This window comes from Atta cephalotes (assembly GCF_000143395.1).
Source record: "Atta cephalotes unplaced genomic scaffold scaffold00010, whole genome shotgun sequence".
Taxonomy (NCBI): Eukaryota; Metazoa; Arthropoda; class Insecta; order Hymenoptera; family Formicidae; genus Atta; species Atta cephalotes.
In genome coordinates this window covers 6,129,058-6,153,362 of record NW_012130074.1, presented here as the reverse complement: position 1 = coordinate 6,153,362, position 24,305 = coordinate 6,129,058, and the positions used below count along the sequence as shown (strand labels likewise).

General features: G+C 29.8%; 1 protein-coding gene across 1 annotated transcript in view; it reads left to right on the top strand.

Moving 5' to 3' along the window:
• Positions 1-24,305, top strand: part of LOC105627797 (protein phosphatase Slingshot homolog 2) — a 132,991-nt gene that overhangs the window by 9,062 nt on the left and 99,624 nt on the right. Inside the window, exon 2 of the mRNA XM_012209076.1 lies at positions 2,524-2,579. Coding sequence (XP_012064466.1) covers positions 2,524-2,579 — 56 coding nt within the window. The remainder of the gene's footprint in view (positions 1-2,523; positions 2,580-24,305) is intronic.

The window sequence follows — 24,305 nt, the reverse complement described above, 5'->3', positions numbered from 1 at the left end:
ATATAGAAAGATTGTAATCTTAAGTCAGTTTAATCTTGCCATATTTTATTTTATGAATTTTATATTCTTTTTAATTTAATATAATATATTGTATTATGTAAATATAATACATAAGCACTTACTTCCCTATATAACGCAATATTAATATAAAATACATAAAATGCCTTTTCCTGTAAACATTACACTGAAAAAGAGTTATTTTTTTATTTTAAATTGCTATATCTCGAAAATTTATATCGAAACAAAATGCATTTTAAAGCTAAAAGTTGATCTTTTGCATGATATTAATAAAATTAAAAAGAAATTTATTGGCGAAACTACGTCATAAAAATTTTAAAAATCATTTTTTTTTTACTTCTTTAATGCTATTTTCTCAAAATTGTGACGTGATAGTCGATTTCAGCTAACGAAATTATGTTTAGCAAGCAAAAATACACCGGAAATGATTCATACTTATGAAAAACAGTATTGAATAATGTTATTATTTATGGTTGCATGTAAAATAGAAAATGGATTGAAATAATAATACAAATTGTTACAGAAGGATTATATAGTTTCTAGACAAAAGATTTCCAATAATTTGAATATCTTCAAGATATTCACTTTAAAAATTTTTTTAATAATTTTAATTTCGAATAATAATATCCAAATGTTATTTGATGCGTTGAGCCAAATATCAGTCAATTACTAAAAATTTCACTTATTTAAAAAAACTTTCTTAAAGAAAAAAATGAAATTATACAAGTAGAAATTTTGTAGAGGTTACGCTTTCAAGATGTAATTCTGTTATTACTTGCGATGATTACGTACAATAATGTTTAATTTCAACAGAAATTACTGAAATTTTGATTTTTCTTCGTTGGCATGCAGAATGTCAATCTAAACGTACAGAGTGCAATTTTTAACTCAGTATCGTATTTATGCGTGCCAAAAATGTTTTCAAGGACAATTCATTTTATCGAGTATCCTTGAGTTTCAAGGGACTTAGAAAAGGGTTCGCCCTATCGTTCGCTTTGCATATAGCAAAGTGCACTTACTACGAAGGGGACCAGTTGCATTTTTTTTTTAGCATTTCGGGTGAAGGGTAGCCTTGAGCTGGCTATACGGTCGCCTATTGATTTTGAGGGTTCGTTTTCTGCGTGACCATGCGCCATCGTGGGGATTCGCTCTCTTCGTATCCTTGATATTTACGAGATATACTTTATTAATAAAAGAACCACTTCGTAACCACGCGCCGAAGCCTACGTGCAACTAAACGATGCGTGGAAATGTCTCACTACATTGTATAGGGGAAGCTATATGAAACAGAATTATAATATAAATTCTACTGTGATCTAACTTGTGTTAATAAATGAGATTATCTCTTGCATGCAGATTTTATAAATGCGTATAAAACGTTATATTTTAAATAAAATCAGAAATTAAAAAATTTCAGTGAATTTTTAATTGCTGAAGGGAAAGTTAACGTATAAGATTATATGGAAAAAAATGTTTCTCCTGTTATTTCCTTAAGAATATTCGCGCTTAAGAGTTCATAGTAAAATTTTAATGTATGATTGAAATAAATAATAATAACGATTAAAATTTTTATATAAAAATATATAATTGATGTTTTACATTCTCGAATTAATATTTTTTACATTTAATTAATTTTTTATATTTGATTTAAAATCTTTTGAAATATATAAGGAGTTCTATATATTACTAATAACTAGATTGAAAACTTTATCTTTTATATTGAAATTTTATAAATAAATACTATTATCATACAAATCCTTATATTTTTCTATAATTGGAAAAAATTAATTGAAAAATGCTTAAGACGGAATTAGTATTTTATAAAAATTTTATCATATTGTAAATTAAATTTCCGGAAGCGAATAATTTTTGTCTCTACTTAATTTTCCAGGACAGAGTTGTTTGTACTGTCGGAGATTCGTCAGATGGCTATAATAAACTTTCGAATTGAACGTTTGCGACAGCAATTTTATTCGGTAGCTTACAAATACAGTATTGTCTTCAACTATACGACTGTATTTTCCAGCGTTCCGTGCCGTTCACCGTGGTTGTCACGATACCTCAATTATCTACTACATCAGGAGGGAATAAAGGCTTATCCGTATTTCTCTGTCAAGGAGGCCGGTATTGACGTAATTTAAGCGGTAACAATCCTTTGTTAACGCTTTCACCGCAAATTATTAATACTGTTTGTTTGACAGTTTTTGTTCGTAACAGAAATTGACCGAAAGTGAAAAGAGGAAGCAGACAAAAAGTTTTGCCTTGTTAATTAATAATTTCTTGGAGATTATAACTCGAAGAAGTAGTATAATTATTTGCTTCCGAAACCTTTGATTTACAAGCGTGATTTAATCTTCGAACTCTTATCTTTGAAAAGGAAATATATAATAAGAGTTCTAAGATATAAATCTGTTTATGTTTATTTCCTAGTATATACTTATACATAATACATATTATATATATTAAAAATAATACATAGTATATGAGCAAATTGTTATTTTTCAGGATTCTGGAGCAGGAGCACCGGCTGACGATGAGGATACTACAAGAAGTTGTAAAAGGTAAATTTATACAATTATTATCATTATTAATTTTTTATTCAAAAATATTGAATACTTTTTCTGTTGAAAGACATCTCCCACATTCTCTCATTCCTTCTATTTTTTTTAACTTCTGCGACATAAATCTCAGCGCGGCGTATTTGTCGAAGTTACGCTATGTATAAACACACATTATAAAATATAAATGCGCAAACTAAATTTAACGCCCATTTTAAATTACATATTTTTACGATGATATGGTCTTTGCTCCAAGCAATTTTGCCCTAATCTTCAAAATCTTCCTGTCGGGCTCGCGACACTCTACATAAGCGAATATATATATATTATATTCAGTTTCAATAGCGATATGAATCGAATCACAAGGCCATATTATTAACCGTATCGAGATCAGAAGAGTTTCCAAATTCTCATCTCATACGCGATATGTTTTCTGCTAATTTTCTCATTTGTCAGCACATAGTTGCTTCGGCTATCGAATTCAAAAAGCGCAAAATGAAGCGGAATTCTATGCGGGCGCGAACTAATAAGACGCGATAAGAATATGAATGATGTATTTTGCAAGACTGGCAGCCTGTAGACTAGTATAGCAATTTTTACTTAGCAAATAATTACTTATTTTAGTTTTATCGATCATTTGCAGTAAGATCAGCTGGTCGAAGTAATAAAAATTCTTGTTATTGGATTTTTTTTTGCAAAAATCGTATATTTTGAATTTTCTTCAACTATTTTCTTATAATTAGTTTTGAGGCTATAAGACGATTTTGTATAGACGGAGTTTTATCATCGGATATTTGAGATGCATTTTTATTGCATTAACCGAATACCTAGTGTCGTATCTTCTTATATTTACTTTCTTCAAGACAGGTATCGAGGTATTACAACGAACTTTCCTTTTTATTAAAGATATTTATTAAAGATATATGCAAACATGTATATACTTTGCAAGAGACTATGTTATATTTCTCGAGTCTTGTTAATCAAGTAGTTTAATGCTTTTTATATAATCATGAATAAAATCTAGACTTTAAAGCTAAGTCGTAAGATGAGGACGATAATGAATTTTTTATGAATCAATTTTATGGCGTCAACGAGGCATTTCTTCCCAGCGAAAGGCACTTCTTCGCGTGAGTATCGTGAATTCACAATTGATTGCGCTCTCGAAATCGTGTCGGTTCAACAGGAAATAACACGAGAACACGGCGAGATGTTATTTAATCAACGAAAATGAGTTTCGACATTTCCTGGTGGAAGTATGTCTTCGCTTCCTCTTTCGAGTCGCTTTAACTTGCCTGATCCAACTTGTCTTCTACAAAGGAAAGCGCGATACCGTATACTTCGCGTAAATTTCTCGCATACGGACAGCACGATGCGTTTTTTCAATTTACGCCGTACTTGTGCGTAAATGAACATGCACGGGAAATCCCCACGGAAATCTCCGATTTACTCTTCTACTCTGAGCAGCCGTCGCAAGGAGAAGGCTTCGTTCTTAATCGTCTGACTTTCTACGGCGCGTTTGCGTAACATCTCTCGCTTCGTATGCCGATCATAAAATTACGGGAGACGTAATCGGAGTTGCTTCGTGGATGGATAGAAGAAAAAAATCCTCCCGTCGCAAGCGGATATTAAGATACCCCTGTTCTAACGAGGGTCGCGATCGTTACGAGAGTTTTAATCGCGGAGGCTATTGCGGACGAGACATCGAATCGGAATCCAATTTTTTACACAAATGAATAACAGATAGACAGAAAGCACGTAATTTCCACAAATTAATCCAGGATAAACGGATTAAATTGTAGCGGTAGATTGTTTGAACAATTAAAGAGAAAGTTTCTTCGATAAAAATAGTGATTTTCAATAGCCTCAACTCAATAGATTGAAAATAAGCGGATAAGTCTCACGGAAGTAGATAGATCGACAGTGAATTTATATTGTTCTTCGTGAATCTCACTGTAATGAAATTTTCACTTAAAGTTTCGACAATATTAAAATATAAGGTTGTAATATTGAAGTATAGAGAATTACGACAGATAATAATCTTTGTTAAGAAAAATCAGCTTCAAAATTGATAAAAAATCTTGTTAGTCTCGATTGTGATATAGCCAATCTTAATCATAAATAAATGCGAATTGACAATTGTTACAGTTTTCAAAATTATTAACTTAATATTTTTTATTGACATTTTACATTGCATCGAGTATACAAATTCCATTGTTGGTTTTAGATGAAGTCAACACCGAAAAAAAGATTGGCTGCTGCAGCGAATGGTAAAATATGGCATAACATTTTTAATTGGTTATAGCAGCCAATTTTTTGTTGCATTAGCTTATTCGCAATATCAATATAAGATTTCGATAGACTAACATAACCAAAAATTGACTGCTGCAACCAATTAAAAATGATATGCCATATTTTATCATCTAATTTGCTGCAGCAGCCAGTCTTTTTTTCAGTGTACTATCGTGATATATGCTTTCTGCTTATTTTGTTTCTGTATGGAAAAGTCGATTTGTAGGCAATCAACGTTGTAATACAATACCCTCAATTCTTGCTCCTGGCAGAACCGATGGCCGCTATTTTTGGCTAGATTGTTCGCGAGACATTTCAACAGGGCACGTATCCGATACACGACCTTTAGTTCGACTAAAGTTCAAGCTGCCAATGCGAAGTCGTGCGGTGCTGTTCTATCAGGAGAAATGTTGACTTAGCGCAATGCAACAAAATTATTAAGAATTAAAAAAATCCATAACGAAAACTTCCGTTGTCAGCAGTTTGTTCATTCTATGGATCCATTATACTTGCATTTATTTATTAATGTATATTGTATAATATATAGGATGAATCAGAGTAACTAATTTTTTATCCTTTTGAACTAATTTTTTATCCTATGAGAAAATTATCGATTACACATCTAATTATCGATTTAATGATATAGATGCGTGGATAACATCGTGCGAATTGCTGATTTGAAAACAGGCATGCTTGAAAACAGGCATCTGAGTGAAAATTATTAAATGATATTAAAAATGCGTCTTTTTCTCAGTGCGCCCACCAATTTACACGATCCATGTATCCACGTTTCTGATTTGTTTCGCTAAGTCGATAATCAGATGTGAGATTGATAATTTTCTCGTAGGGTAAAAAATTGGTTCTACTCTGATTCATCCTGTATGTATGTTGTATGAAAGAATAATTTTGTAACTCATGATACATATTTTCATTATGTGCACATCAGATTTATGACATAAAAGTTACGATGTTATTTTTTAAAAATTATTTTTGCTATCTCGAAATACGTAGTCAGTTTAACTATTGAAAGTTGGAAAAAATATCTTGCAAAACATTTATTAACAGCTCTTAAATTTTCATATATCCACGGTAATCAAAATTATTTGTTTATCTAAGTTATTTTAACAAAGCCTTGATCGAAAGCATTTATCAAAATACTGTTATTTTTATCCGCATTCATTATCTTCGGCAAACAAAATGTGTAAATGTGTCAATTATAGAACGTAAGCAGTGCCAAAAGTAATTAAACTGACATCGTGCTGATCCAGATTTATAATTGCAATTAAATTCAGATCTCGTAAGAAGCAGAAGCGGTTAGTAGATACTATATAGCTAATAGCGCAATTATCGTTAATTGCGATCTCCAATCACGGATTTGCTTATTTTAGAACTATAGCACGATAATTCGAATCGTGTGAGTGGATCTAGCATCATTCATTTATTTAGTATTACTTTTTAAGATTTTCTGACGTAAAGAAAATGCTCATACTGTGAGTGGATATTTCTTTTAAACATTTTTTTAAATATTAGCTGTCTGATAAAAACATTAATCATTGTCCTTAAATTTATTATTTAAATTTGTTATATGAAAAACATAAAACCTATATTGATTGCAACATAGATTATTTTGTTAAAAGATTTGTGATTTTTAATAAATATTAATGCTTTTTAACGACATGTTTTAGTGATAGATATAATGTTATTTAAGAATCTGGGGATTTGTCTTAATTAAAATTGAATATATATTAATATTTAATTTAAATCATGTTATTTATTAAAACATGTTATAATAGGAACGATTTTGTTGAAGAGATATTTTTATATTTTTTCAATACTCTTTTATTAATATAATTGAAAACAAGTATTATTTTAATTTTAATTGTAATTAGAAATCGCATTTTATATATATATATATATATATATATATATATATATATAAAACAAGTATTTTTCAATGTATAAAATTTTTTATAAAATTGTATACAAAATTTATTTATTTATTTTACATTAAGAAGAATAAAAAAACATTGCAATATTTTGAGTAAGAAATTTAATGAGAAATTTAATGAGAATTTTATAAAAGGTAAATGAATGGGTTTATATTTACGTAGAATTACATTAATACTTTTCTTATCAGTAAATGATGATATATTATCTTCCTTCAATATTATCAAAAGCTTTGGATTTATGCTTTTCAATTTAAATAAATTTAATTTAGCAATTATAATATTTGAATATATGAAATTTCCAAATTTAGAATAATGCGACAATAAATTTTACTCTATAGAACAAATAAATAGCCTACTTTAATGTTTTCTATTCTTCTATAAATTTGGTTAGTTGCAGTAAGAAATTAGTTGCAATAAGATATTTTCACTCGAATACAAATTATTTCACGAACGTCTCGACGACAACACAACAACATGGTTTACGATATACTTTCACGTTCCATATGACCTACCATAGATTTAGAATCCGACCGCAAACTCATTAGTATCCGTCACGGGATGGACGTTGCTCTATCTACGTCCGGCGAATCTCCATAATTTTCTGCACGCCTCTTTGCCTTTTGCCGAGAAAAACTTCGATTGCTCGTTATGAGAAAAAGAAAGGGAAAAAGAAAGGGACGTCCGGTGTTTACCTATACGATCTCCTGAGTGAATTGAGCCCTTAATTTTCTGCGTCACCTGATGATACTCGCCATCAGGTTAGCTGAACGGACATATACAATAGTGTAATTATTACACAGAGATCGCAATATCGCTCGTTGCTTTTAAGGCATTATCTCTAATTACGTTATTGTTTGCGATTTCAATATACTTCACGCAATTACAATGCAGTACGTATATCAAGTTTCACGCTTGTTAACACGTGTTAAGTCGAATTGGTAAAAAGCGAGTTAACGCTCTGCCAATCGTCGCGTTTTAAAACGTTTGTGCTCTTTAAATATCACACTCCGAGCGGAGAGAAGCTGGAGCTCGTAAGAAGCTCTAACGACCTGCTCTCAGGACCTGAAGCCGACCAAGGCGGTCTACCTTGAACGGGATTCCTGGTCGTTCGTAAATTTCACTAACAAAGAGTCACGAGACTCGTGAGGATAATAGCCGGATATACACGTATTTTCTCTCGCTAACGTGGATAATACCGCATACACGCTACTTATTAGTTTTGCAAATTCTGATAGTTTTTCGTAGGAGAGAAATAAATATGGCAAATAATATACATTATTTCTTGTCTGTATTTCTTATTCTGTTTTCTCGTACTTGTATCTGTGTACTTTCTCCAATATCGATATTACTCGATATGACTGCTTTCAAAACGGATTCGGTATCATTATTAGCGTTATTGTTCTGCGAATTGCACGATAAATACTGTGATACAGAACTTTTCCTTTTAAGATTAATGGCATATTCTTTTATAATTTATTGTTTTCCTGCGTTACTAGGTTTTAATATTTCAGAGACAAGCATAAATTTAATCTAAATTTTATTTGAAATGAGAACTAATTTTAGTTTGAACTAATTAGAAAATTAAAAAAATAAACTTATCTTCATTTTTATTGATTTTTAAATGACTGTTAAATGAATGTTAATTATTTAAACAATTTTAAAGTTACAGGTATATTCACTTAAAAATTAAAAAAAAGTTGAAGACTTTATACATTTCTAAAATAAACTGAAATTAGTCCACATTTAGATTAAATTTATGTTTAGCTTTTGAATATGCGAAACTAATAAGAGAACAATAAATTGCAAAAGAACGTATCATTATATATAATCTGTTTTATTATTCAATATATATTTTACCTATTTAAGTACATTTATTTGAGAGAATTTTACGTCCTTAATTTTGAATGCTACTCTGAAATTTTTATCATTTTTCAAAAAGTATTTGGGTTTAATAATAATTCTAATATTGGTAATATTTTACAATAATTACTTACTTATTAATGCTTACATATTTTTGCTTTAAATGTCATTTTTTAATAATATTTATCGGTTTATTGAGTTTTCCAAGAGTTTCGTATGAGATATATAACCCTGAACCATATTTTGATCAAGCATTTCGGGTGAGCGTGAACAATGTGGTCTTGTGCAATTTGAGATTGGATCACTCCGAAACTTGCTAATTAGTTTTTGTCTTACGACATACATCAACTGATTGTTCTTAACTGATTGTGAGTTCGTAAAGTCTCACGCAAAAGTACTTTTGAGAGGATATGAAATTATATTTTATTGATGATGGAGTGAGCATATTTCTTTTTTAAATTCCAATAAACTCATTTTTAATTCATAAAATTTATAAAATATTTAATTAATATTATTGTAATATTATATATTTCTCAAGTCTCTTTTATTTAAAATTATTACATACTTTTTAATGTTTTTATATTATATTTATTTGTATATAATATAATATTTTTACGATATTATTATCTTATAGTCATAATATTTTTTAATTAACGTATGCTTTTTATCTTTTTGAAAAAGTAATTTTGAACAATTATATTACAACATTTAATCGAAGAAATATCTATTGTAAGAAAATGGAATAATTTTGATACATCCTGTATACTATCGCTTACATCGCTTCGTTATATCTGGTTTATTCATATGCGCTTTTTACATGCAGACACGAGAAAGAAAATCTTTGAGAGAACAACATATATAGATAGTAATACAGAGAACACAGTGATCGGCACTTCAATTTGTTTGATACGCAAAGATGGACATTCGTCTATACTGCTGAGTGAGTGATTTTCAGTGAGTCATTGTAGAAATCCTTTTACGAATATTTGCATTGTCCTGCCGATGAATCATTGTCAAAATTTATCTGCGCGCGTTATCTGTTTTTCGTTTTAGCAAAATTGTTTGTATTAAATCATACTTTTTTATCTATTATATATTTTATTTTTAATCTCGCGCTTTATTTTTAATCTCGCTCGTATTATTCCGATTCATTTAAATATAATGTTACTACATATCAGTTTCATTGATATTAAGTTTTATATATACGACTGAAGAAATTTAATCGCATTAAGGAATCATATTTTTGTAGGATTTCTTTTATTAAAAAAATATTAAAAAAATGAATGATATTAACGATTTGATAATAATTCGAAAATTTACAATAGACAATATTACATGGCGGATTATAAGTATACAATATCTTGTTCATCGATTTTGTGTTTTCTTATGGAGAGAATCTAGGATTTCATAATAGAAACGAAGACAGGGAAGGTTGAATAAGTGACTCAATGTTTACGACTTGATTTCGTTCATTATTGTGTCTTTTATGTCGAGTACGGACAGGATAATATAATGATGATTGTGGTAATTATGCATTGCGATATCTCCTTCTATTTTAATCCGCTGTAGTCAAATTTATCTTAGATTGAGATACCGCAATTACGTATTTAAGTATAAAGTGACAAAAATATAACTTGATCAATATCTCTTAAAAAAGTTGTCCAGCAGGGAATAAAATATTTTCAATTTTCTGATTAAAAAGTATTAAGTTATTTTTGTATTTTGGATGATATTGATTATTTGTTTATATTTATTGATTAATAATAATTATAATTTATTTTTTTAATTGAAATTTTTATGTATCTTTAACTTTTATGATTTTTTGTTTATATCCAATGTTGAGAAAATAGTATCATATAATATCATTGTATGACGTTGTGTAATATCACATGAAGTTATATATATTTACAGAAAATAATGCGATACAAATTTATATCAGTCTTTCGTTAATTTTTTAATTCATTAAATATCTGTTTCTATCAATGTAGTTCAATTTTAATCTTTAATTAACTCTTTATTTATTTCTTATTTCTAATTCTAAGAATTAGAAAATGAAGAAGATAAGTTGAACTGAGATTAAAATTAATTAACATTGGTAGAAACAGGCAATATTATTGCATATATGATCTATTATGCTCGTAATAGATTCACATTTTTGTAGTTTAAAAAGAATTTTTTTTTAAGAAGATAGATGCCACCTATGCGTTTTTCGTATGATATCTCTTTTTCTCTTAACGAAAAAAAATTCTGAAAGATGACAGCTTGTGAGACCCCGAATCTTGGGGCCCATCGATCGTTGTGCGCGAATGCCTGTTTCAAGAAGCTCTTGAATAATTCATGCACGACTATGCGTCCTCGTCGTCGGTCAGTCTGGCGCGTCTGTAATCCCCCTTCCTTCTGTAAGCATAATGTCTCGTCTGAGGCTTCGTAAAAAAAAGGTGCGCAATAATCGAGATGTTGTATATTATCTTTCTGTATTTCTCACGTTGCTATTTTCCAAGCAAGATATAGAGAAGAAACTGATAAAAGTTGTAGGCAAAATTGACTTAAGCCGTTACGAAATGACTCATTCTTTTATTTTTTTAAATCACAAAGTTTTTTTTCATGCACACATAAATTGAAATGATATGGTAAGAACAATGACAGGATATTTTGCGACATGTAACTTACCTATATACAAGTTGTATTATTAAAAGTACAGATTGTTATATTTAAAATTTAGTGAAGTAGTAAAATTTAGTGAAGTTTTATTTTCTAAAAATATTTTCTATATTCCGTATGAATATAATATCACATAATGAAATTTAATACTTTTATGTACAGAATAATTAAAAGAATTATATTATGTAAAAGAAATCTTACAATTTTTTTTCCAATTGAAAAAAAATAAGGTAACCTTCAATCTTCGAAGCTACAACTTAAAATAAACTAATTTCATCATGATTTTATCTTCGATACTAAACGAATGATGGAAATTTTATACTTCGCCTAATTTTACAAATATTATAATACTCTATAACACACATATACATACTTTAATGACTCTGTATATATGTGCATGTATAAAACACGAGGTTTTTGCATTTTTTGTTCATACTTTAATCTCTTGAACGTTCTCTCAATGAAAGTCAGGTTTTTTTACTGTTAAATTAAGTTTGATATTTTATGTGATAGTTACAGCTTTCTGTTTTAATATTATGATATAGATAGAAATGAAATGTATCTAGCTATAGTTAAAATTAACTATAGATATTATTAATTTAAAATTTTATGCTTTTGTGTTTTAATAATATCTTTCCATGGACGTTAGCGCAGAGTATTTTTAGCGACGGTAATAAATAAAAATCGACGCAGCTACCCTTTGAACTTTCCGCTATTTTTCCCCGTTAAGGAGACTTTAATTGCGCGCTCATAAGCGGCATTACGCACTGTTACTCTAACCACGATGAGGTAACAGCGTGCAATGAAGCACTGTATATTTACTAAGCAGCAAACCTTCATCATGTATTCTATGTTAAGCCATTTATTTTAGACAATAACTTACACTGTGATTAAAAAAAAATATGAAAAAAATATTGAATTACTTTTTATATATACGTATATGCATTTTTAATATATCAATTATTCTATACCTGTATAATTAAAAAACTCGCGTTTAAACTCGCGTGGGTCTATATGAAAAAAATATAGTAGATTTAAATGGTTGGCTGCGTCGTAAATATCAAGTAAAAAATAGCATCAAGGAAAGACTGGAAAGTGCAAAGGGGAAGGATTTCAATCTCAAGGGCGAAGAAATAAAAATGTCGGACAGAATTACACTTTTCTTTCACCTCCTCTCATTGTGCTTTCGTGTCATTTACATAATTGCCCTTGAGATTTCCCCTTCCCTTACACTTTTCCGGTTTTTTTTCTCGTTGCTATTTTTCGCTTGGTGTTTACCTTGTATCATAGGTATGATGTATATCGATAAGCGTCCATCAGTTTTCATTGATAAGCACCTTCTCTAGTGTTATTTACTCAGTAAATAGAAGAAGTGAAATACGAATAAATAATCTGAAAGCACAGATAAACATATCTGAAAGCACAGATTACTTTATTATCATAGTTTCTTTAGTTTGTTTATTTTTATTTCTTGATACTTTTTGATTTTGATAAATATTATCTACATTATAAATTATGTTTAAAGTTAAAACATAATTAATGATATATGTTAAAACATATTTAATGATATATGTACATATAAAAGATATATATAAAAATAGATGTACTACCTATGTTGCTACCTATGTTACAGTGTTAGATTTCATTTGATGCGAAAGACAAATTTATTTTCTCGATTTTCTGAAAATCGTATACTTTCGCTAGCGGTTATGTGCCTTTCCAATCTTTTAGATATAGATTCTCTTTTCTCGACAGAGTCGAGAATACATCAACAGGAGATAAAATGAGTTGCGGGTTCGTTAGACCCATTTGTCATCCTTAGCCTCTTGATGAGAATGTAAAAAGTGATATGACATGTATCGCGGAGATTTTCACATCGCGTGTCTTAATGCAATATTATACACGCACTATTAGCTTCTTGCAAAGGATGTGGATACTAGTATGAACAATTTCAAAAGGCATCCGCTGAGTAAAACAATTTCTGCGTATTGGAAAAACACTTAATTTTCACTCTTTTGGAGTGAGATTTCACTTTTTTGGAATGAGATTCACTTTAAAGAATTTAGAAAGCAGTTAATTTTGTGTTTGTAGTTCTATAATTGTAGTTCTATAATTCTATTAATTATTGTCATACATATATACAATACAGCAATTTATTCATTGATATTAATTTATAAGGTGTGATGATATCTTTGATATTGCAGAAGATTGTAAAGATCTATCATTCGTAATCAAATTCTGTACAAATAAATTTTTAACTTATCTTTTTATAGAATTTTTATAGTATGAATTTTCATCATATTTGTACATATTATTTAAATTCTTTTGTGATCCTTATTATTAACATTTTTTGTAATTTTTACAACTATGTGATATCTGCTTTATATTTCCAAAAGAAACAGTCAAAGCTATTTTAAGATACGTCGATTGTAAACAATTCTATTGAAAAATAATTCCGACGAGTATAAACTGTGTAAATTTATTTAATCGGGAATCAATGATCTCTATTGGGAACTCCTGAATAGTCTTTGTTTATCAAGCAAGACAGATGGATTCTAAATTCTGTCTCTTTTCCTTGTGCAAGATTTCTCTGAACGTATTATAGTATTTATACGGTATTCACTCGCGTTTTGCATGGATGAACTGGCAAATCGGAGCAAATATATATACGTACATACGACAATCGCAACGAAGGTCGATGCACCGATGATGTCAGCTGACATGTGTATGAATAACGTGACATCTCGGTATGCGTGGCGTTTATCACGAATGCACTATGTTGCTCTATGATCCGTATAAACGTTGTATCCGAGTGTTTAGAATCCGTAAATATCTGTGTATTCGATGTATTTTGAAATAATTTAAAATTTAGTATCTAAATCTCGAATACTTCCTTTGAGATTTATTCATGTATGAGAAATTTAATTTTTTTACAAAGTTTTAATAAAACTTATCGAAATCTTGTAGATTAATAATTAATTTATGCATAATATATGTATGATAATAAATAATGACTACATATTAAATAATTGATAATATCCATTTAATATTTACTTACATGAATATTCATAACACGGCTTTCAAAGAGTTTTAGTGACATATTTTTTCACGCCGTGCTAAAAAATCTGATAGTTTGGCCATTTCGAAAAGAGTTATTGTGGGGGATAGAGAGAATTTCTCCCTCGTTCAACATCATTGATATGCATGACGTAAGAGTTCGATGCACTATGAATATTGATGTTATTCCTCGCATAGTTCGTCGCGCATTAGTAAGTCTTCTGCATTTGCTCGCAAATTATATGCAAAATGTTCGCGTGAAGAGGACTAATATCACAATGACTATTATCACATCCGATACATATATACTCGGTTGTAAATAAAAACATTAATAACATCGAAATACATCGCGAAGTCATTTTACTATCTTACAATCTTAGATACAACACGACCTAGTTTCACCTACCCTACGGGTACGTAACCGCAATTTCAATCATACGAGACGAATTGGTTGACGCAGATGATTAATGCGTCGCATGCGCTCCCCTTGACTGTGAAAAAATTGAGAAACGATTCGTGTAACGAGATCTCGAAGGAACGGTCTATTAGTGTATAGGATGGTGCGCGATGAGTCATTGTTTGCAATAGGATAGTTAAAGTCATACTATTAAGTAAGGAAAAAGAATCTACATATTAATGATAGATTATAAAAGTATTTACATCTTAATAATCATTTATGAAAAAATATAGATTCGCAATAGATCGTCTTTTAAAAATATCTATTATTTTTAATTATTATAGTGAAAGTATATATATCAGATACAGTTGATTACTGTTTAAATACATATTATAATTAATTGTTCTAATTTTCATTGTTTATTCTAAATCACAGTTGTTTTTAATTGTACTTGTTATAAACGAATACATACACATACATATATGAATATTCTATTGTGAACGGGACATAAAATATTTGAAACGTTTCGAGTTTCTGTCTAAAATCAATTATGTGCAATCTTCAAATAACAATTAATTGAATATCTAGGTTAGTTTTTGTTGTATATAAGATACAATGTATTTATCATATAAAGAAACAGCAATAATAACTGTATGTCAATGCAGTATGTCAATGGTGACAGATGTTCATTGTAAGAAAATAAGAGCATTGTACACGGAGAGAATTTTTTCTTAGAATTTACCCTGAAAATATGGTAGTGCTGGAACAACATTGTATTTCGAAGAATTTTATGTAAATTTTTCTCATTCATTAATAAAACTATAATAAAATATAAAATAAATTTGATTATTTTTACTGAAGTGCAATGTAAAAATCTTTAAAATATTGTATTGCACCACAATTACCATATTTTCAGGATAAATTAAAAAAAATTCTCTCCGTGGATAGTAAACTTTTTGAGAAATATTATATTTTTATGACACTATTTCTTGTGTAGAATTTTTTATATTTTTATATTTGTCTGTATCTTTAAAAAAAGTTCGATTGAGATATTGATCTGCATTAGTCATTGCTTGATAACTGTGGTATGAATAATCAATTTTAGACAGAAGTAGAAACACTTATCGATTGACTATCATATCTGGTAAATGTCTTTTCATTCGAATATAAAAGTAGGATGTTAAAAATTCCAATGAACTTTGTTATTGATCGCTAGAAATCTGACGAATGGATAAGTCATTGTTGTAATAATGGAAATAAGAAACGTGTGCGAATCTCACGATTAGAATGCATTTGCTGCCTTTTGATCTGTTTGTGCGACTATCACCCTTAGGTGCTATGCAATTGGCTCTCGCGTTATGGACGATTGCTGTAATACTACGTGCGTCGTGTAACACGCAATACATTTCTGTAAATACATTCGATGGCATAATGTAATAACTCCGAGGTGAGATTGCTCGTTGATTAAAGACTACTTTGCGCCATTAAGTTCAGTTTATATATCATTTTTTTAGATTAATATCTTTTAATATACAAATGCAATAAAACATTCGGAATAGAAGATCGAGACAGACACGACATTGATTGACGTTGATACCATCGCCTCCTAAATTACACAATTTAAGAGACATTTATTGCCTTTGTCTAGCAAATACCATCTTTCACATTTCGAACGACATGCACAGACAATCTCAGACTCAATAATTAGAATTTATTCAATGAGTAAACGTTTTTGTATGTCTTTCATAAAATTTATGTAGTACAGTTTCGTGTAGATTTTTGGGTTTAACTTAACACGTGTACTTGTTTCAAACGTATGCACTCAAATTTTTGTGTTAATTTAACACAAGAAAAATATATTAGAAAGTAATTTAAAAATTAAATTAAAAAATTGACACAAAAAATGTAACTTTTTGACATAATTTAGAAATAAATTATGAAAGCATATTTCTTCAGTAAAATTTTTGTTAAAGAAAAATCTTGTAAGTTGGCTAAATAATTATTAAATGAAAGAAATAAGTACATACAACTCTTCTTTAATAGCATTGTAAATAAGTATATTTGTAAGTCAATATACATACACATATATCTGAAGTGTTCAGGCTAATGATTTCATGAGGGTGAAACGCATGACGGCAAATCACCAAGGTCTTCTCGCGTTTTCTGTAATTACTTCATTCTAAAAACTCAAGGAAAAAATTGAAAACGTCGACTGTGATCATTAATAATACGGTGGCACGTTAATTAAAAAAATTAACGTGTTTTGTCATTGAAACATTGTTATTAATTGAAAACACCGTGCTCGAAACAAGATTTTTTAATAAGATTATAATTTATAGAATTTTAAAAAAGATTACAGTAAATCACATGATTTTTTTAAATGAAAGGAAATTATATTACTCTCTTACTTAAAAAATGACATTTATAAAAACGTAATTTTCTAGTTATTACCATGAATGAGTTAATAAGTGAATATTATCCTATGAATCATTAAAAGTAAACTGACTTCATAAAAAAATCATCACAAATCTAAAAAGGATGTTTAAAAAAAAATCATCAAAATCGTCACAACTAAAAATAGTTTTTTTAAGATCTGTGAAATGAAAATGATAAAATCAAAATGACATTTTATCATAGTAAGAATATGTTCTTTTTTACGATTTATATATTATTTAATTGAGTCAATAATTTTCTGTCAAGTTAAAGGTTAGAATTTTCCCTTTTCTCCGTGAAACTCAATTCTTTTACTCACTTTTGAAGTAAAGGAACGATATGTACATAAATTGCACATTTCGATATACGCAATGAAAATGATGAAAATGTGTTATATGATGCTGGTTTGGTACAGTGAAACTTCTCTCTTCGTTTCTATGTGTGCGACGCCTTCTCTCGATCGACCGAGAAGCCGCTACGAGTGTACGCGAGGTCGGATGGTGGGGCGTCGGCCGGTAGGGCATTCGGAATAGAGGGGGAAGGTAGAAGAGGCTGCGCGCGCGGTGCGCTTGCTCCGGGCCTTCAGTTGCCTCCAGTTGTCTCGCGACTTTGCATCGATGAAAGTCGTCCGCGTGTCGGTACGGCGTGATACGCCTCTCGCTTTCGCTCGCGCGGATGCGTGACCCGGCGCGAAGTGGAACAGTGCTTGCGCGCCTCCCGGAGTCGTCGTTTCGCCTTTGTCGCCACGACGCGCGCCGGTCCGATCGACGGGGACGATGTCTCGGGGATACGCGACATTCTGAAGCGCCGTCAAGGCGACCAGCAACCGCGTTTTAATGTTCTGTTCTGTTTATGAGACGAGTGCCGCGGTGAAAAATTGATGGAATCGAGCGATTAGCCATCGAGTGCGCGGAGTGTCCTGTGAACTGACTTCGATGGTCTTCGAAAATATTGAGATGAGGAACCCTGCGGGGTTCCTGCTCGAGGACGCCAGGCACGGATACATCCAATACATTAGGTATGTTTCTTTCGTTCGCAATGTGTCACGCCGTCATGCCGCATATTTACTAAGAATCGAGCCGGCATGAATTGATATTAATCCAGTTAACGAAACGTTCGTTTAAAACGGCCTCGATAAAAAGTTCTGAGAGAAAGATTGAGGATCGGTTGAACACTAGTTATAAGACGTTCACGAGATCGAGATTTGTTTATGTCACGACTATGACTGATTTAGAAAGAGACGTTGAGAGGCACTCATCCAAGATTAGGTGAACTTTAGAGACTTTATAACAGAGTCTAGCCATGACAAACATCTTTTTGGCCCGTCGTTTTTATCAATTTCAGTAAGATATTAGTTAGAATAAGATAATATGTACAAAAACAGACAACTACATTGTATTCTTTTTCATCTTTTGACAAAATTACTCGTGACCAGATTCTATTATTGGAGAATCTCTAAGTGAACTAAATAGTCAATGTAGTTTGAATGATAAGAATATCACGCTGGCTATCGTTGTGGCATGAATCATTGTAAAGTCTATTCTATAATTGTGTAAGCGTAAACGAAAAAAAATTTTAATAAATATTTGTTTTATTAGTATACTAACCAAACATTTACTTACAATAAATAACATTTACTTATAGTAAATAAATATTTACTCTATTAAAAAGAAAAATCAAATTAATGGTTTTTATAGCAAATAAATATATGTCTACATTTAGTAAATATTTAGTTAGTATTATACAAACAAATATTTATTAAAATTTAATACATTTTTTTTTCAATTTAAATAACTAATTATAACTTCGTAAGTGTTGTGGTTGTAAGAATTGAACAATTACAATCGAATTTTTCTTACATTTCTCTGTGACTGATTAATTCTTTGTTCTTACAACATACGACTGTTTACAAGTATACTTGTACAGTTGTAGAATGAGCTTACCGTTCATGGCGCAGTTTATTGTTAAATGCGTATTTTGAGTCTTTACGAATATACCAAATACGCTATGCAAATTGATTCTGCAAAAATGTTAAATATTTAACAATGCGCATCATGATTTACGTTACAATGTCCGTTTCTTCGATGCTTCCGATCTTAACCACGTCACTGTTTATTTATGTACAACTACAAATATTGTCATTGATATAAGCAGTTGTGTAAATAGAAGTCTGCAATAAAAGCGTTCAGAACTTTCATACTTGACACTCGATTGTTATCAATTAATCGTTTCTATAATTAATTTTTAAATATCTCTTGTTTTAGAAAATACTTTGCAATTTCCTGATCGTGATGTTTATGTGAAACGTTTTTGAAAACGTTTTGTTTAACGCAAATATTTTCTTTGACGTGAACTTTTTTCTTTAGAATTTTTAAAATAGAAAGTTATTAGAAATATTAATTTGACAAGTTTAATTATTGCTTATAATTTTATCAGAAGAAATCTTAAGACAAGTCATTTTTTTAGATTTATCAAAGAAGTTATACATTATTTTAATTTTAGGAGAAAATATCAGTTTGATTTTACATAAAGAGATGAATGAATATTACGTAACAAATTCAGATCAGTCTGTTTAATGTAGTGATAAGAATACGGACTTCCTGTATACTATGTTATATATGTATACGTAACGCCGGATTGCGTTGTAAAACGGAGTCGTAAATCAAGTGTCATTTTCAAAGTACAGTAAAACGGGTATCGAATGAACATTGTTCGCACGATAGGAGACCGCGTGAACGATCTAATCCGGAGAAACGATCGATAATACGCCTTAATCCTACCAGCGTAGCAAAGTCATTGCTCATTTTGCAGCATAAGCTTAAAAGATTATTGCGGATTATAACGGAAAATTTTTTCGGTTGCAAATCCGTATCGCACACCAAAAGTAATCACATATGTTGGAGCAATAGATTTGGATAAATTATTTCGCAAGAACGTCCCTTTCAAATAAAATATTGATTTCTGAATTGATTTAGTCTTTAAAATGTAATTAAAATGTCGATATGAGACGAGAAAAATTATACTTAATTACTTAGAAATATTTGATTACCTTATCTATTTAGCATCAGCTTGAGAAGTAATATGTAAACAATTTATATAATCTTGTAAATAATACATTAAGATATTCATTGCACGTAAATTGACATCTTATAACATAACATTATTTTAATCTTTTATGTAGATATTGTTAAAAAATTTTTCCAATTAAGCTTATTTCCTGATGGAATTTTATTCGATTGCATCGCTTTTTACTATTACTTCATTTTAGTACGTACGAATGAGAAATCTTGCCATGAATGATGCCAGACTCCGGCATAACTGTAGACCAAAAGGATCATTTACAATTTCTTTTTAACTATATTTTTCTCTGTGAACTTTCTGGTTGACCGACAATTACTTGGTTAACCGTTAGAAAATAACGGTTTACAGAAAACAACGAATTTTGCTTTTTTTTTATTGATACACAGTAGTAATATCTTCTGGAATCTCGACAACGTTGCATTATATAACTGTTTGTTGCACGATGTCACATACAGGATGCATTCGATCAATTGCACTTGTTTATGACAATAGATATTATTGGAACAATTAAATTAGATTTACGAAAGATATGAATTCAATTTGAAGTATTTAACAATTATAATCCGGTAATATCCGTTGATGATAATTTTTCTATATTTTTTAATATATCGATTTTAAGAATGATGATATAATATGTGTTTCAAAGAATAAAAACAACAAAGCAAAGACCTATTTCTGAACATATCGATGTTTGTTATTGATTGAATTAGGCTCTTTGTTTATTTGTATTATTTATTTATTAGTCAATTCTCAAATAATTAAATTATTATAAATCTTTATAGTTGTGAAATATTATCTAGCAATTAGCATTAAAATGTTAAAGGTAATAATATTTACAGAATAATTGAGAATATATACTATTTCTATATAATATGAGTATTTTTTTAATTAAATCTTCTCAAATAAAGGCTTTTATAAGCAATAACTCGCAGCTTTTCTCATGGTTATTGATTTATTTTCGATTAACTCGCGTTTCTTTCGAAATACCTTTTTGCAAAAAGTGATTCTGCAATAAGGGTTAATTGAGAGATCAGAAATTACGCAGGAAAGATACTCCTCGTACCGTTAGCAATGGTCCAGTTTAAGATGGTTGGATACTTGGCAACGCAGCCTTCACCGGCATACAAACCGTCTTCTTTGTTGTTTCTTTTTTCGAACGGCAAGGGTCCCTAACTGATTCTCCGTCTACAACAGACTCCAGCTCATAATATGCCAACCTCGGTGAAGTATTCAATCTGAGAAATTGCAATTGATTGATCGGTACAGCCAGAGAGAAACATTTTATATAAATTAATTGAATAGTCTGTATAAATGTATGAGTTAAATCGCAACGAGAGATTTATTTAACTTAATAAATAAATACAATTCACGATAAAAAGAGCAGTAAATATATATAACATTTTAATATCTTTATTATAATCGTGAATAATTTTGAATAATATCAAATTTGAAAGATATTGTAATTAATATTGTAATTAATTAAATATTGTAATAATTCGAATTTTGCAAATGGTTAATATTAAATTTTATTGTACTTTATATTTTAAGATAATTGACATTTTGTAAAAAAATATATTCTTTATTTTATGAAATATAAAAATTATTGATTTTTAATTTATAAAAAGTTTGCTCTCTTTTTCTAAAAATATCAATTAAAAATTTACAAAAAATTAAGAACAGATTTAGTCATAATGTTTTCATTTAATGTTAGAAAAGTTAATCGCATTGACAAAAGAATTCTCTATAAGCAGGTTATTAACACGTAAAAATTAAAAGTTCTAAACATATGTATCCGAATACCAACATGCTGTTAGTGGATACCATGTGTTTTCTGAAAGCAGTGCTTCTTTGTCAGCATCAGCTGACTCGGAGCATCAGCTGCGCGCTTTTATATGTACGAGTGTGAAAGGGAACTCTGATTTGTCAAGACGGGTCACCATGGAAAAGAAAAGTTGAATATCTATATCTTAGAAACATTCTTTATGTATTATGCGTGGTGTGAATATTGCATATTTGAAAGCAAAGAAATTTATTTTATAATAGTTTTGTTGAAAAGAAAAATAATCATGTAAAATATTTTAGATAAATTCAACCAGTTGGTATTTATCATATAAATCTCATTTATATTAAATAATAAAGTATTTCAGTAAGGCTATTTTAAATATTTTCGGTTATACATATCATATGTTATTAAGCGACAGATTTAGAATTGGATATATAAATATTCAATTGCGTTTCTATAATGTATCGTTCTAAAAATCTTTAGTTTGTGTTAGAATTGAAAATAGAATTTCATTTATAATCTTATGTATTATGTAATATGAAAACATGTAAAAACTCAGAATACATATTAAGTGTATTTTATACATGTATAAAATAATTATTGTAATATCAAAATATATGTACGGCATGTTACAATACAATTAGAAATAAAATTCTATTTTGAAATCTGATGCTGATTATAGCCTAAAGTGAACTTAATAGGTTAATCGATAGGCTAATATAGAACAACGGCAGCTCATGTGCTAGTTTCATATTGCTTCGTTAAACGGACGAGTCACGAGTATTGTTACATGATGTATCTCGAGATGAGTACAGACTATCGAGTTATTCTTATTCTAATCAGTAGCGGTGATTATAAATTTGCAATCGGACATGTGGTATCTCTATCAATAACCGTTAGAAAAAGGTAGCTTTAGCTCCCGTATTGCCACAGCTGTCCTCTATAACATTCTATCTCAGCACTGCTCTAACGGGTCTCTCGTCGCTACGATATAAATCGTAGCGACGATTATTGCCGAGTAATCATCAGATCGAACAGTCGGTCTGTTATCTTCTTCTCCGCGCGCGGACGATACTTCGTGCACGTCGCCGATCATAAATCAATACTTGCGTAGCTGTTGTGAATATTAAAGTCTTAGTCGCGAAACTGTGTGTGTGGACACTCCAAGTTGATATTTATAGCTGGGGGAAGCCCGCAACGTCCACGTGATCATCTTGAGATCATTAATTTCTCATTATGTAATTTCTGAGCGAAACGCCCATTAAGACCGTAGATTAATTCCATTGATATGCGTAGCCCTTTGCTATGCGATGTGATTATGAAAAAGTTTGTATATGCAGTCGGCTGGACAAACTTGCGCTAGTGATTCTCTTCTAATAGCTGCAAAAACTGATAATGACGATTAATTTTCCTTACATCTCATTACGGAGACGCATTCCAATAAAATTACAAAAGTGATTTAACGCGACACATTTAAGTAAGATAAACGTTTATTTATAATTGAATTTACTTATAATAGATTCTTTCAATCATACGAACTTCAGGCAATTATTCGTCTATAACGTTACTTGTCATAATTTTTAAATAATTATTTTCTTTAGCTCTTTCGTATATATTGCAATAATTTTGAAAGATTATAAGTATTTTGCTATTGAAATGTATATAAATAATTCTTTAAACGTGGCAACTTTCTTTGCCGATAAAGATAATAAAATTGAAGAATAATTGATGAATGATCATTGGAAGCAATCGTGATAATTCATTCCTTTATAAGTTAACAAGCAGAGAGTATATGAAGTGGATTTCGCACATGTATATAAAAGATAAATCGGAATTCATGAATTGCCAATAGATAATAATGTATTCATTATGTAACATCAATTGAGGAATTTTACGTATTATTACAATGCATTTGTGTTACACTAATTACACAAAAATTGTTTGAAAAATTTATAATCGTTATGATATATTTGAGCCTGAGAAAATTACAGTTATTAGATGAGATTAGATTCGATTGTTCATTGATTGATGTAATCAATCGGTAATCAAATATGACGGTAACAGAAAATTTGTGAATGCTGAAAGTCATTTGGCAAGTTACTTACAATAGAATAGCAATATCATTTCTAAATTTAATATTCATTCTTGATCAAATCTTGTGAAATATTACTATCTTTAACTTTTATTCATGATTATAATCTTGCACGTAGTTTTTCGTG